The 14,957-nt window shown below is 41.6% G+C and overlaps 2 protein-coding genes across 3 annotated transcripts; one reads left to right on the top strand and one right to left on the bottom strand.

Annotated features, from left to right (window-relative positions):
• Positions 1 to 681: 681 nt before the first annotated feature.
• Positions 682 to 6,727, top strand: LOC118779918 (ninjurin-1-like). The gene is made up of 4 exons (XM_036532250.1): positions 682 to 806; positions 4,832 to 5,069; positions 5,583 to 5,770; positions 6,274 to 6,727. The coding sequence occupies exons 1-3, from the start codon at positions 750 to 752 to the stop codon at positions 5,723 to 5,725; spliced, it is 438 nt and encodes a 145-aa protein (XP_036388143.1). The 5' UTR covers positions 682 to 749; the 3' UTR covers positions 5,726 to 5,770; positions 6,274 to 6,727.
• Positions 6,728 to 10,205: 3,478 nt separating this feature from the next.
• LOC118779302 (caspase recruitment domain-containing protein 19-like) lies at positions 10,206 to 14,533 on the bottom strand. Of its 2 annotated transcripts, XM_036531344.1 has the most exons (7): positions 14,480 to 14,510; positions 13,447 to 13,503; positions 12,875 to 13,014; positions 12,325 to 12,484; positions 11,750 to 11,818; positions 10,699 to 10,764; positions 10,206 to 10,451 (listed from the first exon to the last, which is right to left on the bottom strand). In XM_036531344.1, exons 1-7 carry the CDS (start codon positions 14,484 to 14,486, stop codon positions 10,336 to 10,338), a joined length of 615 nt encoding a protein of 204 aa, XP_036387237.1. In that variant the 5' UTR covers positions 14,487 to 14,510; the 3' UTR covers positions 10,206 to 10,335. The 2 variants fall into 2 exon arrangements, with proteins under 2 accessions (XP_036387237.1, XP_036387238.1); XM_036531345.1 differs by lacking the exon at positions 13,447 to 13,503 and having other exon boundaries at positions 14,480 to 14,533.
• Between the last annotated feature and the right edge of the window lie 424 nt (positions 14,534 to 14,957).

Here is a 14,957-nt window from a genome sequence, read left to right as displayed (position 1 = left end):
CGTAGGTAAACTACAACTTGGAAGCTGCAATACTACCTGTGAACACTAGTCGTCACTGCAAGACTTTACAAAAGGTTAAATGTGTTGATTACGTTCAATAACACCTAATTATAATTTCAAAACACCCACTTAACACACGAAAATATAGAAATAAAATAATAGTAAGTATAATATTGTGTCCATTATCAGACCTGCTTAAATAAAACAGCTAGATCTATAACTCGTGAAACATTCTACTCCAGCGCTTAGTTAGCCTATTTACAGTTTTGTTGCACTGAATGATCATTTTCGTGTGACTTCTGTTGGTATGCAATGTTTATAGAAAATAGCACACCATGTGCATACAACATCATTGCATTTGGATTACGCTTGAACCATTGAGGAATCAAACTGACAAAGACCGGGGGTTACACGTAGCATACACTGTAGTCTAAAATGCGCAAAATAATACTAAATGAACTGCAAATTTTGCTGTTGTCGAGGGCGCATAACTAGTGGAAAAACTAGCAACTAGTTACACTTACGTCCGATTTCTACTCGCATGGGGTATTTCCCTGAGATGCAGGGACGAAGTGACTTTCGTTTTCTAAATGTCTTTCCGCACTTCGCGGTGTCAACGCCCCCAGATAGAAAAACGTCTCAAACGTCCCTCATCGGCGCTACTCTGGCTCACACCGCGTAACAACAGCAACTGTGTAGTTTAAACATTTAAGAGGTCTCTTGTCATGTTTACTTGTTAACGGGTAGCCATGGCTTCGGAAAACATAGAAATGAATGGAGATGCCGACAGAACCGGCGGGGGAGAGGTAAGATGCGCAGGGATGCGAAGAATGTACGTCTTTTTCCGTGATACCACGACCGACCGGGACATAGCTACAGCAGCGGTCACGTTGTCGGATTACTACTTGCTTTTATGTATAATCAGTATAAGGAGCATTATATTAGAGCATTAGGTATATATTCTGTCGTACTTATGTGAGACCAAATCACGCTGCCGTAATTATTGCATTCTATTCACATCACTTTCCAACTACAGCAGTATTATACTTAGGTCAGATTTCTAACAACACTCAGTTCTTATTGTTGATAATATTTTACAGCGTTGTAGCCTTTGTGGGTCGTTACGGGGAAGTGCTTAAAATATCCTTGACAATTACGAGAGTCGATTTCTTACAAGAGGTTAGCGAACAAATGCAACGATTCAATTAAATAAGACCCATTAAATGCAGAGGCAGAGGCAGAACACAAGCCCAGAATGGTTATTATGAACAATTCTGTATTTAAATGAGAAGTAACCACATCTGTATGATTCTAAGTGTCTATGTAAGGCTAGTATACGTAATGAAACGAAATGTATTTTCAAGATGAATCGTTAAACTACAGAACTACACAGACTGAAGACACTTTTTGTGTAAACTCATACGAGATTTAATTACCACATGCATTAATTCCATTGTCTTAAACTAGCAAATGTATGGTCTGCTTCTGTCTTCACCTGGTGTGTCACGGTGATGAGGTCATAATAAGTCGCCGGGTCTTACCGAGGAATTGACCGCTTGTTACGTAATGCGGTTGTCTCTTTGTTGTCATTTTAACAAGTTGTTAACAGCGAGCGAGGAAGACCGCTACTTAAGTTCCACCACTAATGAAAATAGAAAGATATTGGATGTCCTCACTGCTTAATTATGATTGTACATAAAATGTATATTTCTTTGTAAACGGACACATTTCCATAGGGACTGGCATATTATGTAACGTGTTAAATTACTGGGTTTTCATTTGAGCAACTGAGGGACGGAGTCCAGCTGGATGGCGCTGCTCCACCCGAAGTTCCAACATGGTTTTGCGATTATTCTCTCATAGGATGACTCAATACATTTGGGTGTATCTCCTGTTAGGCACACTGTTCGGTCAAGTCTAATATGTTTCAGTCAATCGATCTGAGCACATTCTGTACGCCTCGAAGAGCCGAGGTAACCATTCGGTCATCTCGTTAATTTCTTAAGTTGCTGTAACCCAAGATCGCGTGGGAAATGGGAAACCAGACTACTCTACCGAATTTACTTCAGATACACAGCTTCCAACGCATTGATCAACTTCACGTACAATATGTTGACATGCTACATTTGGCAGTATATTATTTTCTAACAATGAAAAATGAAGAAAAACATAGCTAAGTAGCTACATACAGTAGCATACAGCTACAAACAGTCAGCCTTCATTGTGTCTGGAGTATGAGTTTTCCCCTATCTAGTTAAAGCAGGGATAAAAACCTGACAATACACACACTATATTGGTTTAAACCACAGCTGTCTTCAGCATTATGTGGGATGTCAGATTCTTTGAGTTCTGATCAGTAAGGTCAGAATTGGGCAGTAGTGACCTGTTTGCTCCATGCATTTAGAAATTCTGAATATGACAATATGATGCAATATGGCACAGTTCAAAAAAATTCCATTTGCTGACAGCTCTCACTACACAAAAGACTCAAAAAATTTTTATTGTGACATTTTAATTTGTCACTGTATTTATGTAAATATCAATCTACACATTTGTGAATTTCAACATACAAGTTCACATTTTTTTCTACAAGTGAAAATTTAAACATACGAGTTCAGATTTTTGTTCTACAAGTTCTCACATCGTAATCTACAAGTTCTCCAAATCAAGTCTACAAGCTCTTGCATTTTGCAACATATTTGCCTTCATACAAAAGGAAGTGTTTACTTGTTTGGTGCAACTGGAGACCTCTGAGTCTGTAGCGTGAGATGGGGAAGTGAGAGAGGAAAGTAGTTGTGTCCTCTGGGTTCATGATGAGTTCCTGATGTTCAGATTTTGTTGTGGTTTCCCCTCTGGTTTTTTGAATGCAGAGGAAGAGGTCACCTGACATCAGCTCCGTGACTTGTGGTTTTTTGGGTTTAATATTAAACTGGCTAAAACCTGGGTAAACTGGGGCATGTTCTCTGCCTTCTGATTGGCCCACAGTATCAAAGATGACCAATCGGTTATAGAGTACACTTGTCTTGCCTGGGGAATGTCGTAAAAGGCTATAAATGATAGATTTCTGTATGAACCCCCACCATGGGCTGCTGTTCCTGTTACACTTGTTACAGGTAGAAATTAGACAATGAAATTATGTAATTCTGTGTGAAGGGGGACTAGGTTTGGGTTGGGTTTTTTGGGTAAATTCCCAATTTTTGAACTCATTGAAATGAGCTGGAGGTTGGTAAAATCATATACAAAGTAAAGTAGCACACAAAGCTGCTATTTATATGTGTTTATTCAAGATATGTTTAAATTTTGTAATTCAATTGACCTCAAGTCTTGAATGGGACTGAGTTTGGCATGACCGTCTCAGATGTCCTTAAAAGTTGGCGCCTACATTTGTTATGTGGCTGCCTTTATTGTTTGTCTCAAGGAAAGTCTGCGTTAGTGGTTAAATTAAAATAATAAAAAGTTTTGAGTCATTTTGTGTAGTGTGAGCTGTCAGCAAATGGAATTTTTTGAACTCGAAAAGAAAGAGGAATTTGAATTGTGTTGTGCCATATTGCATCATATTGTCATATTCAGAATTTCTAAATACATGGAGTAAACAGGTCACTACTGCCCAATCAGGGTCACTCTGGCCTGTCCACTGAACCCCAGAGAAGACACAGCCATGCCCAGAATTCTGCTCTGCCTTTATCCCAACCCATGTCCCACACTTGCTATGTAGACCATCGAGGGGGATACCAGCAGAACCTTAAACACAATAATGTGTGGAACGCCTCCTCTGAACAACAGCACCACAGTACTGGTCTCTCTTGGCTGAGGTCACATGCCTTCCAACTGGCATACATTGTGTGCCCTCCTATTGGCTGGTGTCATATGGCCCCCCATTAGCTCCTTGATTTTTCATCTTGGGTCACTGTAAAATAAGCTTTTCAAAGGGGGTCTAATGAGCCAGCCTGGCTCCAGCTCTGAAGTGGAAAACGGGTTTAATGAGTCAGGCTGGATTCAGCTCTACTGATGTACTGATGTGACAGGGCATCTCCCAGTGGCCTCCCTGAATGGACTCTCATAGTTGGATTCCCTTGTCTTTGTACGATGAGGCTGAGAGACAAGGCTCCGCTTCATAAAAAAATTCACCAAAAATGTCCTCGGTGGCTTTCGAAACCACTGCTAAGAACCAGCAGATCTGAAGAGAAAAAATGTGGAACCTAATCAAACAACCAAACAAGACTTGGTCAAAAACCACAACCCACAGTGAGAGATTGAAAGCATGTTTGTATGATCACGTTCATAAGATAAGAAACCCACTCCTGAACAGAGAGAGCAGACATGAACATGAGTGATGTGTATGGTATGAGGCCAGATACAGAATATCTGATCTGCTTCTCATTTTTCAAGAACACAACTGGAACATTTAACCCAGACTGAAAATTTGTCTTTCTTACAGAACATTACAACTGAAATTGATGATTTATGAGTGTGTTGACACTGCCCAATGTGGTAAATAACACTAGTTACTGTTGACATTCTGTAACTAAGTAGGAATGCATGCCCAAAAGCAGATATGACAGACACATTTTCCCACTTGTTGCATGTCACTTAAGGTGAACAGAGTTGAAAATCAGGGCACGAAAATATGAAGGCAGTGTGTGAATAGAGCGGGGTTGGGGTTGTGTTGGAGCTTATCTCTGAGGGAAGAGGAGGTGGAGTCTACATTTTTGGGAGATGTGTTTCGGGGTATTCAGTCTGAATGTGATTAGTATTTGGGAAACAGTTATGTCATCCATTCCCTTTTGAGGATTCAGAATGTGCTGGTGTTAATGTGCCTCTCTGTGTTCAGGTCCCGCTCAGAGGGCGTTGGCGGCACAGGCAGGAGCCTCTGAATATGAACCACTATGCCAATAAGAAGAGCGCTGCAGAGAGCATGCTGGATATTGCTCTGCTCATGGCCAACGCCTCACAGCTGAAGGCTGTCCTGGAGCAAGGACCTGAATTCAGCTTCTACACCCCCCTAATCGCCATCATCAGCCTCTCCCTCATCCTGCAGATCATTGTAGGAATCCTTCTCATCTTCATCGGTGAGGAAGAACCATTCATTTTCATCATAGTGACACGCCCTCAAGCAGTGGCTGGGTGTACACCTCATACTGTTCACTCAGTCAGAAGCTCATTACCTTATAGTGCTGCTGACTGAAAGGATAGACCACAGAGTAACCTACTCTTGCTCTTTTGGTTCCTTTGAAGTAGTGGTGGTCGTCACATTCTACCATCCCTCTACCCTTCTGTGTTCTCCACAGGCCCCTCCAAACAGACCCCACTCTGTTTTCATGCAGGATTAATCCCTTTCTGATGGATTGGCTGATAGACTATATCACCATACATTTGATAACGGACCCCTTTTATTATCAAATTCTTCAATTTCATAAAAAATGCCCAACTCCCCCTTCCAAATAAGATGCAAGGAGTGTCGGTTCATGCTATTCTTACTCTTAAATCTCTCACTTAGCATGAGGGGGCTGGGACACATGTCTGTTAAAAATGTCTGTTTAATACAAACTAAATGAATAGTATTTTTGTGCCTCTCCCTGCAGTGAAGTGGAATCTGAATGATGAGAGTAAGCAGTTCAAGTTAAATGTGCTCGAGAACATCACCACTGCCCTTGTCTTCATCATCGTCGTTATAAACGTCTTCATCACGGCATTCGGAGTTCAGCGGCCCAACCAAAGAGCCTGACCACAGACCACGAACAGGAAGACCAACCTGCCTGCCATCACACAGGTACATATCCATCATGCAGGTGTCTGTCCATCATAAATGTATTGCTCTACACTCCAGTCGTGTTCCCTCTTCTATGTCTCCATGGTGATGTGGTCTGCTGCTGCAGGGTAGAATCTCTCTCCTGTGTGTGGGCCCCAGAGCAGGGACACATCTTTGGCAGTAAGGTCTTTATTACCATGAAACCTACGAGGGCTAAACAAAGTTACACAAACAGTGCAGTTCATCCAACTCAGTACTCCCCACAAGGGAAGACTTTGCAGCCCCCCATAGACACCGTATACATAGTTTTATAATAAGGCTATTTATTTTTAAGTTCATATTCATATCAACACTGCTGCTCTATCCTGGGGAACAAGCCAGTACTGTATGATGACATATTTTATGTAGTGCGAGAGATACATGTTCATATTCACAAAGAAACAGTACACACAAACACAGACACACACACACATGCACAAACACACAGAAATTTATGCTCTCATTTTTGTGTTTTTTTTTTACAGGTAGAAGGGATAGACAGATGGAAATATAGGAATCTCTGGAATGAAGAACAGCAAATCACCTGTACCTGTCTGAAAGGACAGGTACACAATAGCCTTTACACAACAACACGTAAAGAATATCCGATTAACAGCCAGGGCTCAATGTCACTGATGCAGACACTCCTCCATTCTTCCTGTATGTCTCTTTATGTAACCATGTGGTCCCACTAAGATGGAGCCATTTCTCTCAGGAGAGACACGGTCATTGGGACAGAATTAGACAGCAGGAATGGTGTAATGGTGTAATGGGAGGTGCCTGCTCAGTCGAGCAGCGAGCAAGTGAGTATGTGAATGAGTTCACTGTAAAATTCAGATCACAATTCTGAAGAAAGATGGTTAACAGCTCACATGTCTTTTACATAGCTTTTACCAGGGGTGTAACAATACTTTGATTTGCATCAATACGTTGATACAAAAGCAGTGCTACAGGTGTATAGTAGTTGCATGTGACAATCGATCCATACCATTGATTTTTTAAAATTTATTTTTATAAATATAATACAGTAAATTTTAAGGTTATGTTGAAGCATATTGTATTGAAATGTATCAAATTGCATTGCGTAGTATCAAAGTGAATTCCCAGAGATATTCCAATATGTATCATTGCTTAGGTCTCAATATTGTATTGTATTGTGAATCCAGAAGTTTACACTCCTGACTCTTACACATGCATTTCTGCATGTATGCAGTGATGTGTGGATTAAGGGGTTTGTAGATTGGGTGTAGATACCAGATGTGCTTTATCATCTGGTATCTACACCATTTCAGTTCACAGCCATTTTTGTGAATGTGTGGATGAAAATAAGTAGTGAAGAGCAGAAGGCATGAATATTCTGTGAGGAGCAGTAGTATACTCTGTCTCTGGCTGTAGTAGGCATTTCACCCTCTGTTGAGTCAGGGGTTACTGGTGCTATTGTAGCAATGGGTACAGAATACACTGAACCAAACATCTGGGAAAACTCAGACTGCTGTTCACCATTCACCACGCAACATTCTCCATTCACTGTGTAACCATTGACAGTCCCTCTCCAAATGTCCAAATGCTCTTTGAAGAGACTCAACAGCTGATGCATATTCTGATCCAGTGGGCACAAGGGCTCTCTCTAGTGGTGGCTTTATAATTTAAATGGCCTCCGACTCTGATAAATAAATGTATAAATGTGTATAAATGTATATAGATATGAATCTGAACAAAGCAAAGCATGATACACAGTTAAAATATTTCAGACATTTCACTGTTTTTTTAATAGTACGCACTCCTCACCGAATGAACGTTACCTTGAACACACTGAACCCAAAGTCATTTTCTCAGTATGAAAGAGGAGTCAACAGAAATGGCATGCTGCTTTACCTCATGCTTCCTCAGGAAGGAGCAGAATACCATCTTGTCTTTCCGTCAGCTATGAGCTGAATTTTCGACACTGGCTTTGATATAGAGACTGAATGTTCAATCATGGGATCACCACTACTTGGATCTGTATCTTAATTCTTGTTCATTGACAAAACAGAAGAGAAAAAAGTGTGTACTCTTTCTCATTAATATTCATGGATATCCAAAGAACCCTACATGACGTAATTTGCCTGCCTGAAAGTGTGACTGCAGATGGATATGAAATTCTTATGAAATGCATGCCTCAGCTTTTCGGTACGGACCGCCTCTCATTTGTTGCTGCTTGACACTGTGAAGTGAGGTGCACTCACAGCTGTGCCCCTTACCAGCTACATCCATCACTGTCTGCATGGAATGGACATTAGAAACTGTGCAGCTGGATCTGGATCTAGCCTAGGAACTGGACAGCCAGGAGTGGAGCCTGCCATTCCCTATGAGGTCTGGGCAGGAGAACGGGAAACACTGCTTGGGCTGTACTTTGTGTGTCATGAGCAATAGATCTTGTTTACAGTTTACTGTTATACACAATGTATGGATATGCTCTTTCTTGTTCTTTTTTTTTTTTTACAGTGCATTCATATATACTCCATTTAATCCAATCATTATGTTTTTAAAAAAGAATTACCATTTATTATTTTAAAATACATTTTTGTACTCTCTTTGGTCTAACAATAGTGGCTCTATTAAATCATTGTCTCTTGTTTTTCTGTATTTTGAAATGGTGAGCATAAACCTTTCTTTACACCCTGAAATAGAACCTGCATAGAAACAGAATGCTGCAAAACTTTGAAGGTCTGCTCTTCCTAAACAAAAACACACTGTTGCTGTTTTTTTCAGTTTATTATCAGTGACATCATAGTTAATACTCCCGCTTGTCATTTCAGTGACACATCAACAGCTGACATTATGATATCACAGAGGAATCATTGTTACATTGGCACAGGAGAAGACAAGGCATCCAAGAGTGACTGAGAGACTAACAGTAAAGTTGCCTGCTCATTCAGACCAACACACACAGATACCCATGGTGTTACAGACTCTGTCCCCAAATGGCCACCACTCCTGAAGTCTGATGGGTTTCAAGGACAAGGACAAAGTCAGGGCTTTGAGCACCCTGCACTAATCTGCAGAGCTGTTTTACAAAGGTAATATACAGGTGAACCAACCATCACTAAAGATTACTGCTGAAAACAATCCTTCTACACAGCCCTGGATCCTTGCACACAAAGTGTAAAGACATCTGAAAACGAGGTAACTACAGTCACCATTATAAATACATCTTCTGAAATAGAACAGGTTAATACTAAGACAAAAGGCTAAGGAATTCTTAATACTGCCACTGCTGACACCCTGTAGCATTAATGTTACATATGTAGTGAAATTACAGTATATCAATAAATGTATTATATGCTATTTTATTCTATAAAAAGAAAGACATTCATCACTTGGTTTTGTGGTTGGAGCACCAGATTCCTGACCTGAAGGTAATGGGTCTGAGGCCCAGATAAGACACTTATTGTTCCCTTGAATATTACTTAATATTAATCATAATCTGTATAAGTATAATCTGTTTCTGTAAAATGCAAAACGATGAACCCTGTCACCCTGCCTCATACCTGGATCGAATAACAACAACTTGTAACAATAACTGTTGTAACAATAATTACAACAATACTATTTAACAGTCAGAGCTTGAGATGGTGGTACAGGCATCTGTGGCTCCTGCTGGATTAAGGAAGGGTTGCAGGGAGAACCAATGGGCGCATCTTGACACCCTAAACTCCAACCCTTTTCTATCAATTAACCAAGGATTTTGCTTTGCGGCATGAAAGACAAATGACAATATTTGAAAATATAAAAATCTTCCAGATGGAAAAGGTGCCTTTAACATGTGGACAAGAGCTGCAGGCTCGCCGTGAGCAGCAGGGGGGGTCAGGCTTGGTTGGGTGTGATGAGGTCACGGAGTGAGGCCAGAGGGCCAGACGTCCAGCAGGAGGCAGTGATGCCATAACTACAAACGACCTGGGAGTGAGATCCTGAGGAGATGTGCAAGTAACTGCTGCCTGAGTCTGCACTCCAGACTGTCTGACAGAATCAAGTGTTTTGGTGTGACACAAACAAAAACTGTGAATTGAAACAGAAACCCACTACCATGTGGCAGGGGCAGCAATTTCACACCAACATAGATGTGAGCCTGACACCTCCCACTCCCAAACTGCAAGCCTCTGCCATGTTTCTTCCCCACTCACAGAGGGATCTGAAGAGATCAAATGCTGCTTCCACAGCAAGAAACACTCTGCTTGAGATAGTAAGTGATGTGTGACCCAGTTGCCTATTGGATGTGAGTGTGATTGACAGCAGCTCATGCTGTAAAGAGGCAACTAAATGGACAGGGCACTTACAGAAACACCCCCCCCCCCTCAAAAAATGAAACAACCCAGCAAAATAAAAAAAAAATCAAAATTTAAAACATAATGTAGAAAACACACTTTGGGATCAAAATACACAAAAGCAGTATTATATACAGTTTATACACATGCATTTAAAAAACTTGGCCTGTGTTTGGTGTGGTAATTCGGGCAGTTCCCTGCAACTGGCCCCGGGCCCTCTGAGCACCATGATTGCCATGGAGACTATGATTTCCTGTTGCTATCCTGTGTGTAGGAGATCAGCAGCTCTCTGGCAGTGCGGCCAAACCCCAGAGCTGTGACTCCCAACACCCTCCTGGGGTCAGAGAAAATCTCCTTCTCTGTGGGGAGAAAAAGCAGTGACTGAGTTGGATTATTGGTTTATCTGAAATGTAGCTAAACTTTCAGTTAACTGAAAAAAATGGGCAGAACAGACAAGCCTTTCTGACACACCTGCCAAAGCACACAAAAGCCATTTCTTCAGATGTGATCAAATTACTGTCAAATGGTGAGGAGTATAGAGGGGAGTACAGCAAGGTGTATAGAGGGGATTTAAGTGACCGATTAAAGCTCAGACTGCTGACTTACCCCCACAGTAATAGAGCAGCGCCAGCCCCATAGCAACACCAAAACAGCCCAGGAAGAACCAGGGACCTGCAAGACAAGAAGAGACCTACCATTCAGGACCACTGCTGACTGCTAACGACCACTAACATTATTTTAAACTCAAAATGCAGACAGAGAGATCATTGCAGAATTTTCAGCAGACAAAGTGATGACTGTTTGAGACTGATGACTACAGAAATCAAAGTGGGTTGTTTGGACAACTGTGCCAATTCCACAGTGTAGAGAGAGTCTAAAATAAGACAGCACTAAAACAGCTTAATAGTCCTTCAATCAATACACCAATGAATTAATAACGGGAAATGACAAGTCAGTCAATCGTAGATAGTAAGTTTGGGCGACAGCATTCTAATTTATTGTTCACAATGTGTAGCTCATGTGCAGTCATTCACAGAGAGACTTATAAAGTGGTAAAAATGAATAAAACATGTTTTATTTTCATTTTGGCAATTGTGAACAGTTTATGTTTTGCCACCTATGAGAATGCATATGCTCCACCACAGACACCTACAATCTTTCACTTTTTACCAAATTCTGTTTTTTTTTAATGTATGATTCAGAGTGAGACCAAAGGCGAGTCAGGAGATATGATCATGTGAAGAGGGCGAGCAACATGTATGATGTGCGGATGCTGTTCCAATCTGATGGAGTGAATGGAATTACTACTCTTCTGCAAGTGGATTCAAATAAGCAGAAAAGAAAAAAATATATCTCCACCCTTTTTTATTTTAAACAAAAAATGTACTACCTGGGTAGCTGACCAAAAATAAACTGACACTGTTTCATGTGCTCTCCACCATGGAGGCATAATGTTGCTCCAGACCATCTTCCATTACTGCTCTGGCAAGAGTCACTGCATCTCTGAGCCACATCACAATTTTCTCTTAGCATTCAATAATTCTGCAGTACCTGCAACACTTTGGCCATTCAATGAAATGAGGAATTATCTTAATGAGTCTGACAGAAGTTTGTGTATAAGCTGTACTTTGTGTGTGTGTGTCTGTGAACAACTCACCCCTGTCATTCAGCACATATCTTTCCTTCAGACTGGCAACAGGGGTGAGTCCATTGGCCTCTGGGGTCTCTGCGCAGAACACAGAAAATGCAGACTCACGCTGAGGCCACCACCTTCTGTTCATACACTTTGAGTGAGTTACACTGCCCTGCCAACTATACTATTACACATAATAAACATATAAGCAGACAAATCGTACAGACAATCACACTGTCTGTGACTGTCCTGAGAATATTTCACAAAAAAGACTAAAAAAAAACAATAAACCATCTTGCTGTCCATATATTAAAATAGACTGCATAGCTGAGCCCAGCCCAGAGGGGCTGGGCTTGTGACTTGAAGGTTGCAGGTTTGAACCTAAAGTGTCACTGCATGTATGAACAAGGTTATTAACCTAAACTCCTTCAGGAACTATACAGCTAAAAGGGTGAAAGGGTAATATATAACAATGTAAGTTGTGTAAGTCACCCTGGATAATTATTAACAAATAATTAAAGATAGAACTTCAGGCAGGCATTGTTGAAAGGCTGATATGTGTAGAGAAATGGGGGAGGTTCTCCCATGGAGTCACTCACCCCCCCTGCGGTTGACCCGCGTGGGGAGGCTGAAGTACACCTCCTCCACGTGAAGGTGCAGCGCACGGTAGAACTCGTGACACGCCTCCTCCCCTTTCTCCTGCAAATGAGTCAGGAGCTCCGCCAAACGGACACAGGTCGGCACATCCAGGTTCCGAAACTGCAACCAAAACAGGGGCATGACAGGGACAGACAGGGAGAGGGGGGGTGTGGTTGAGTGACATTGAGGTGGAGAAAATGGATGTGAGAGCAGAGACATGGGGATGAGGGAGGTGCAAGGAATATCTCATTCCCAAACATTTCACCAGATGTGGTCAATTATTTTTGGCGTCATGTTTACACTGATCCGCATTCCTGCCCGGTTTGTTAAAACCCTCCAGTGTATTGTGGGAAAGGAGACTGCATACATACAAAATGAAGTTTCCCCAGTCCCATTAGGGAGTAGCTGCTTCTTGGCTTAAAGCATCACAACAGAATCTTGTTTGGTCTCTTACTGCAGAGAGCCTTCTGACACCCCCTGCAATGGGGGCACAACCCAGCCTGTACTTACTCTGTGTGCCTCCTTATCAGTGAGAATCTGTGGGTAAATCCTGTTGAGCTGCAGGATGAGTTTGTCCACCAGCTCCGTGTCCAGACGCCTGTCGGCACGGAGGAACCCGGCGTCCATCTGTAGCTGCTCATGGAAGCTGTCTAAAGAACATGCACCAAACAAACCAAAAGACATGCATGTGAAAAGACTTTTAACAAAATACTCACACTGAACACAAAAAAAAAAAAAAATCACCAAAACACATGCACTGAAGGCCTCTCATTTCCCCATCACGCACACTCTGCCAAACTCCCTCCACTGTAACACTTTTCCAATTTCAGTCACAAAAACCATCAGGGGACCTCTCTGAACACTCACATGCTAAGAATGGTGGATACAGTCTAAGTATTGGGGCATTTCCAACAGTAAACTATACACTGACGTAAACTTGTCTGTTCCACTCTGTATAAACACAGCAACTATAGTAGTACTATTACTACTGTTACAATTATTCTTAGCAGGTAAATGTGTAGCTTATACTTAACTGATCTATGAAGCTAAGTACACTGACTGAAGCAAATAAAAACAACTACCTTTCGTAGAGCAGCGTCCCATCACGGATCCCAGGTTATGATTGCAAACCCTATCGACTTTGGAACAGTTTCACGTGGGCCAGGCAAACAAATAGTTAAGACTGGAAAGACCGGCGATCTGAACCAGTTTAACTAATTGATACGTTCCACAACGAGACAGAAAACGCCCATGGACATGACTCACTTACTGCCTTGCATCTGCGTTTTCAGTAGTTTGTCAGCGAGATAAACGCTTTTTGGGTTGTTTTCCCCAAAGTGCGGCTGGCTACCTACATTGTGTTCAGAACACGACTGGACATAACATAGCGTAAGATATAAACAAATGCAATTAACCAAATGCAGTCAGCTAAAACGATATAGTCAACCAAGTTACTGTTGTCTCTAACTACATCTATTTACGGAATGTGACTTTGTTCCAAAAGCTACCCAGCTGTCTCGCTAATAATCTTACGTTACTAGCGATGGACTGAATTCGCTACGCCCGTGTCTCAATGTACACAAAACAAAAGGACATAGAAAACACACGTGCTGACATACAGCTAACGCTTAAGTTAACTATATCTACCCAAGATACATTACCCAACGTTTCATATGAAACTTAGGCGGCTGGAACCAGCGCATACAGTTGCAAGCTGGCTAACAATAGAGGGGCATATAAAGCTCTCCAAAAATCGCAGCACAACAGGTATATGAATTGGGCTAGCTAGCCACGCGACTACTCGGTCAGACAGCCAGCTGCTTAACTGACGTTAGATGGGGAGTTAAGCAGGACGTGACCTTCGCCTATTTGTAGTACGAGTTAGCTATTGTGGCTCCATTCTTATTAGGAGGCTAACGTTAGCACGATAGCTTGCTATAATCAGCCAGCTGCCAGTGCCAACTTAATTTGAATAAACCCTGCAGAGTAACCTTAACTTTGCTAACGTTAACGTGCTTTATAATTTTGTCTGTATGCACTCTAAACGCTGTCAGCACAACAAAATGAAAACAACAAAGCCTCCTATACAAAAGTAGGTTTATCTGATTCACAAACCTCCCATTGCAGGGTGTCCTGATCGGTACTTCTCCCCAGATGCTCCGACCTCACGCCGCCACTTCCTCACTTTCTGCCCCTCCCATCGTGGAAAGATTGTGCCAGCAGCGCCGTCCTGTGGCCGTCCTACTACTAATCTCACGTGTCATATGCATGACCTCATCGCCTTGGATGATAGTACAAAAACGGAAGACATTTAACAAGTAACACTATCATACAAAATCGTTCTAAATGAGCAATTAATCCGTTACAGTTTTGCATGGAATGCAAACACAACAATCAATACTTTTAATATGAACATAAAATGTATTACCTGTGGTTTAACCGATCTAATTGGTTCTGAGTGGATTCAGATATAGTAATTAGATTTTTTTTTCTTTCTTTTTCACAAAATTAATTTACAGGAGCAAATGTACTTTGCAGAAATAAACAACTGAAACCGTTGAAATGTCAACGTTGACCTGTGCTGTGTTTGAAT

The sequence above is a fragment of the Megalops cyprinoides genome, chromosome 6, assembly GCF_013368585.1.
Source record: "Megalops cyprinoides isolate fMegCyp1 chromosome 6, fMegCyp1.pri, whole genome shotgun sequence".
Lineage (NCBI taxonomy): Eukaryota > Metazoa > Chordata > Actinopteri > Elopiformes > Megalopidae > Megalops > Megalops cyprinoides.
This window is presented reverse-complemented; position numbering and strand designations above follow the sequence as displayed.

Coding starts and splice junctions, on each gene's coding strand:
- LOC118779918 (XM_036532250.1), top strand. CDS start 750: ATGGCTTCGGAAAACATAGAAATGAATGGAGATGCCGACAGAACCGGC. Junction 807..4,831: donor ACAGAACCGGCGGGGGAGAG/GTAAGATGCGCA, acceptor CTCTGTGTTCAG/GTCCCGCTCAGAGGGCGTTG. Junction 5,070..5,582: donor AATCCTTCTCATCTTCATCG/GTGAGGAAGAAC, acceptor CTCTCCCTGCAG/TGAAGTGGAATCTGAATGAT.
- LOC118779302 (XM_036531344.1), bottom strand. Junction 12,485..12,874: donor CTGATAAGGAGGCACACAGA/GTAAGTACAGGC, acceptor TTTTGGTTGCAG/TTTCGGAACCTGGATGTGCC. Junction 10,765..11,749: donor ATATGTGCTGAATGACAGGG/GTGAGTTGTTCA, acceptor CTTGTCTTGCAG/GTCCCTGGTTCTTCCTGGGC.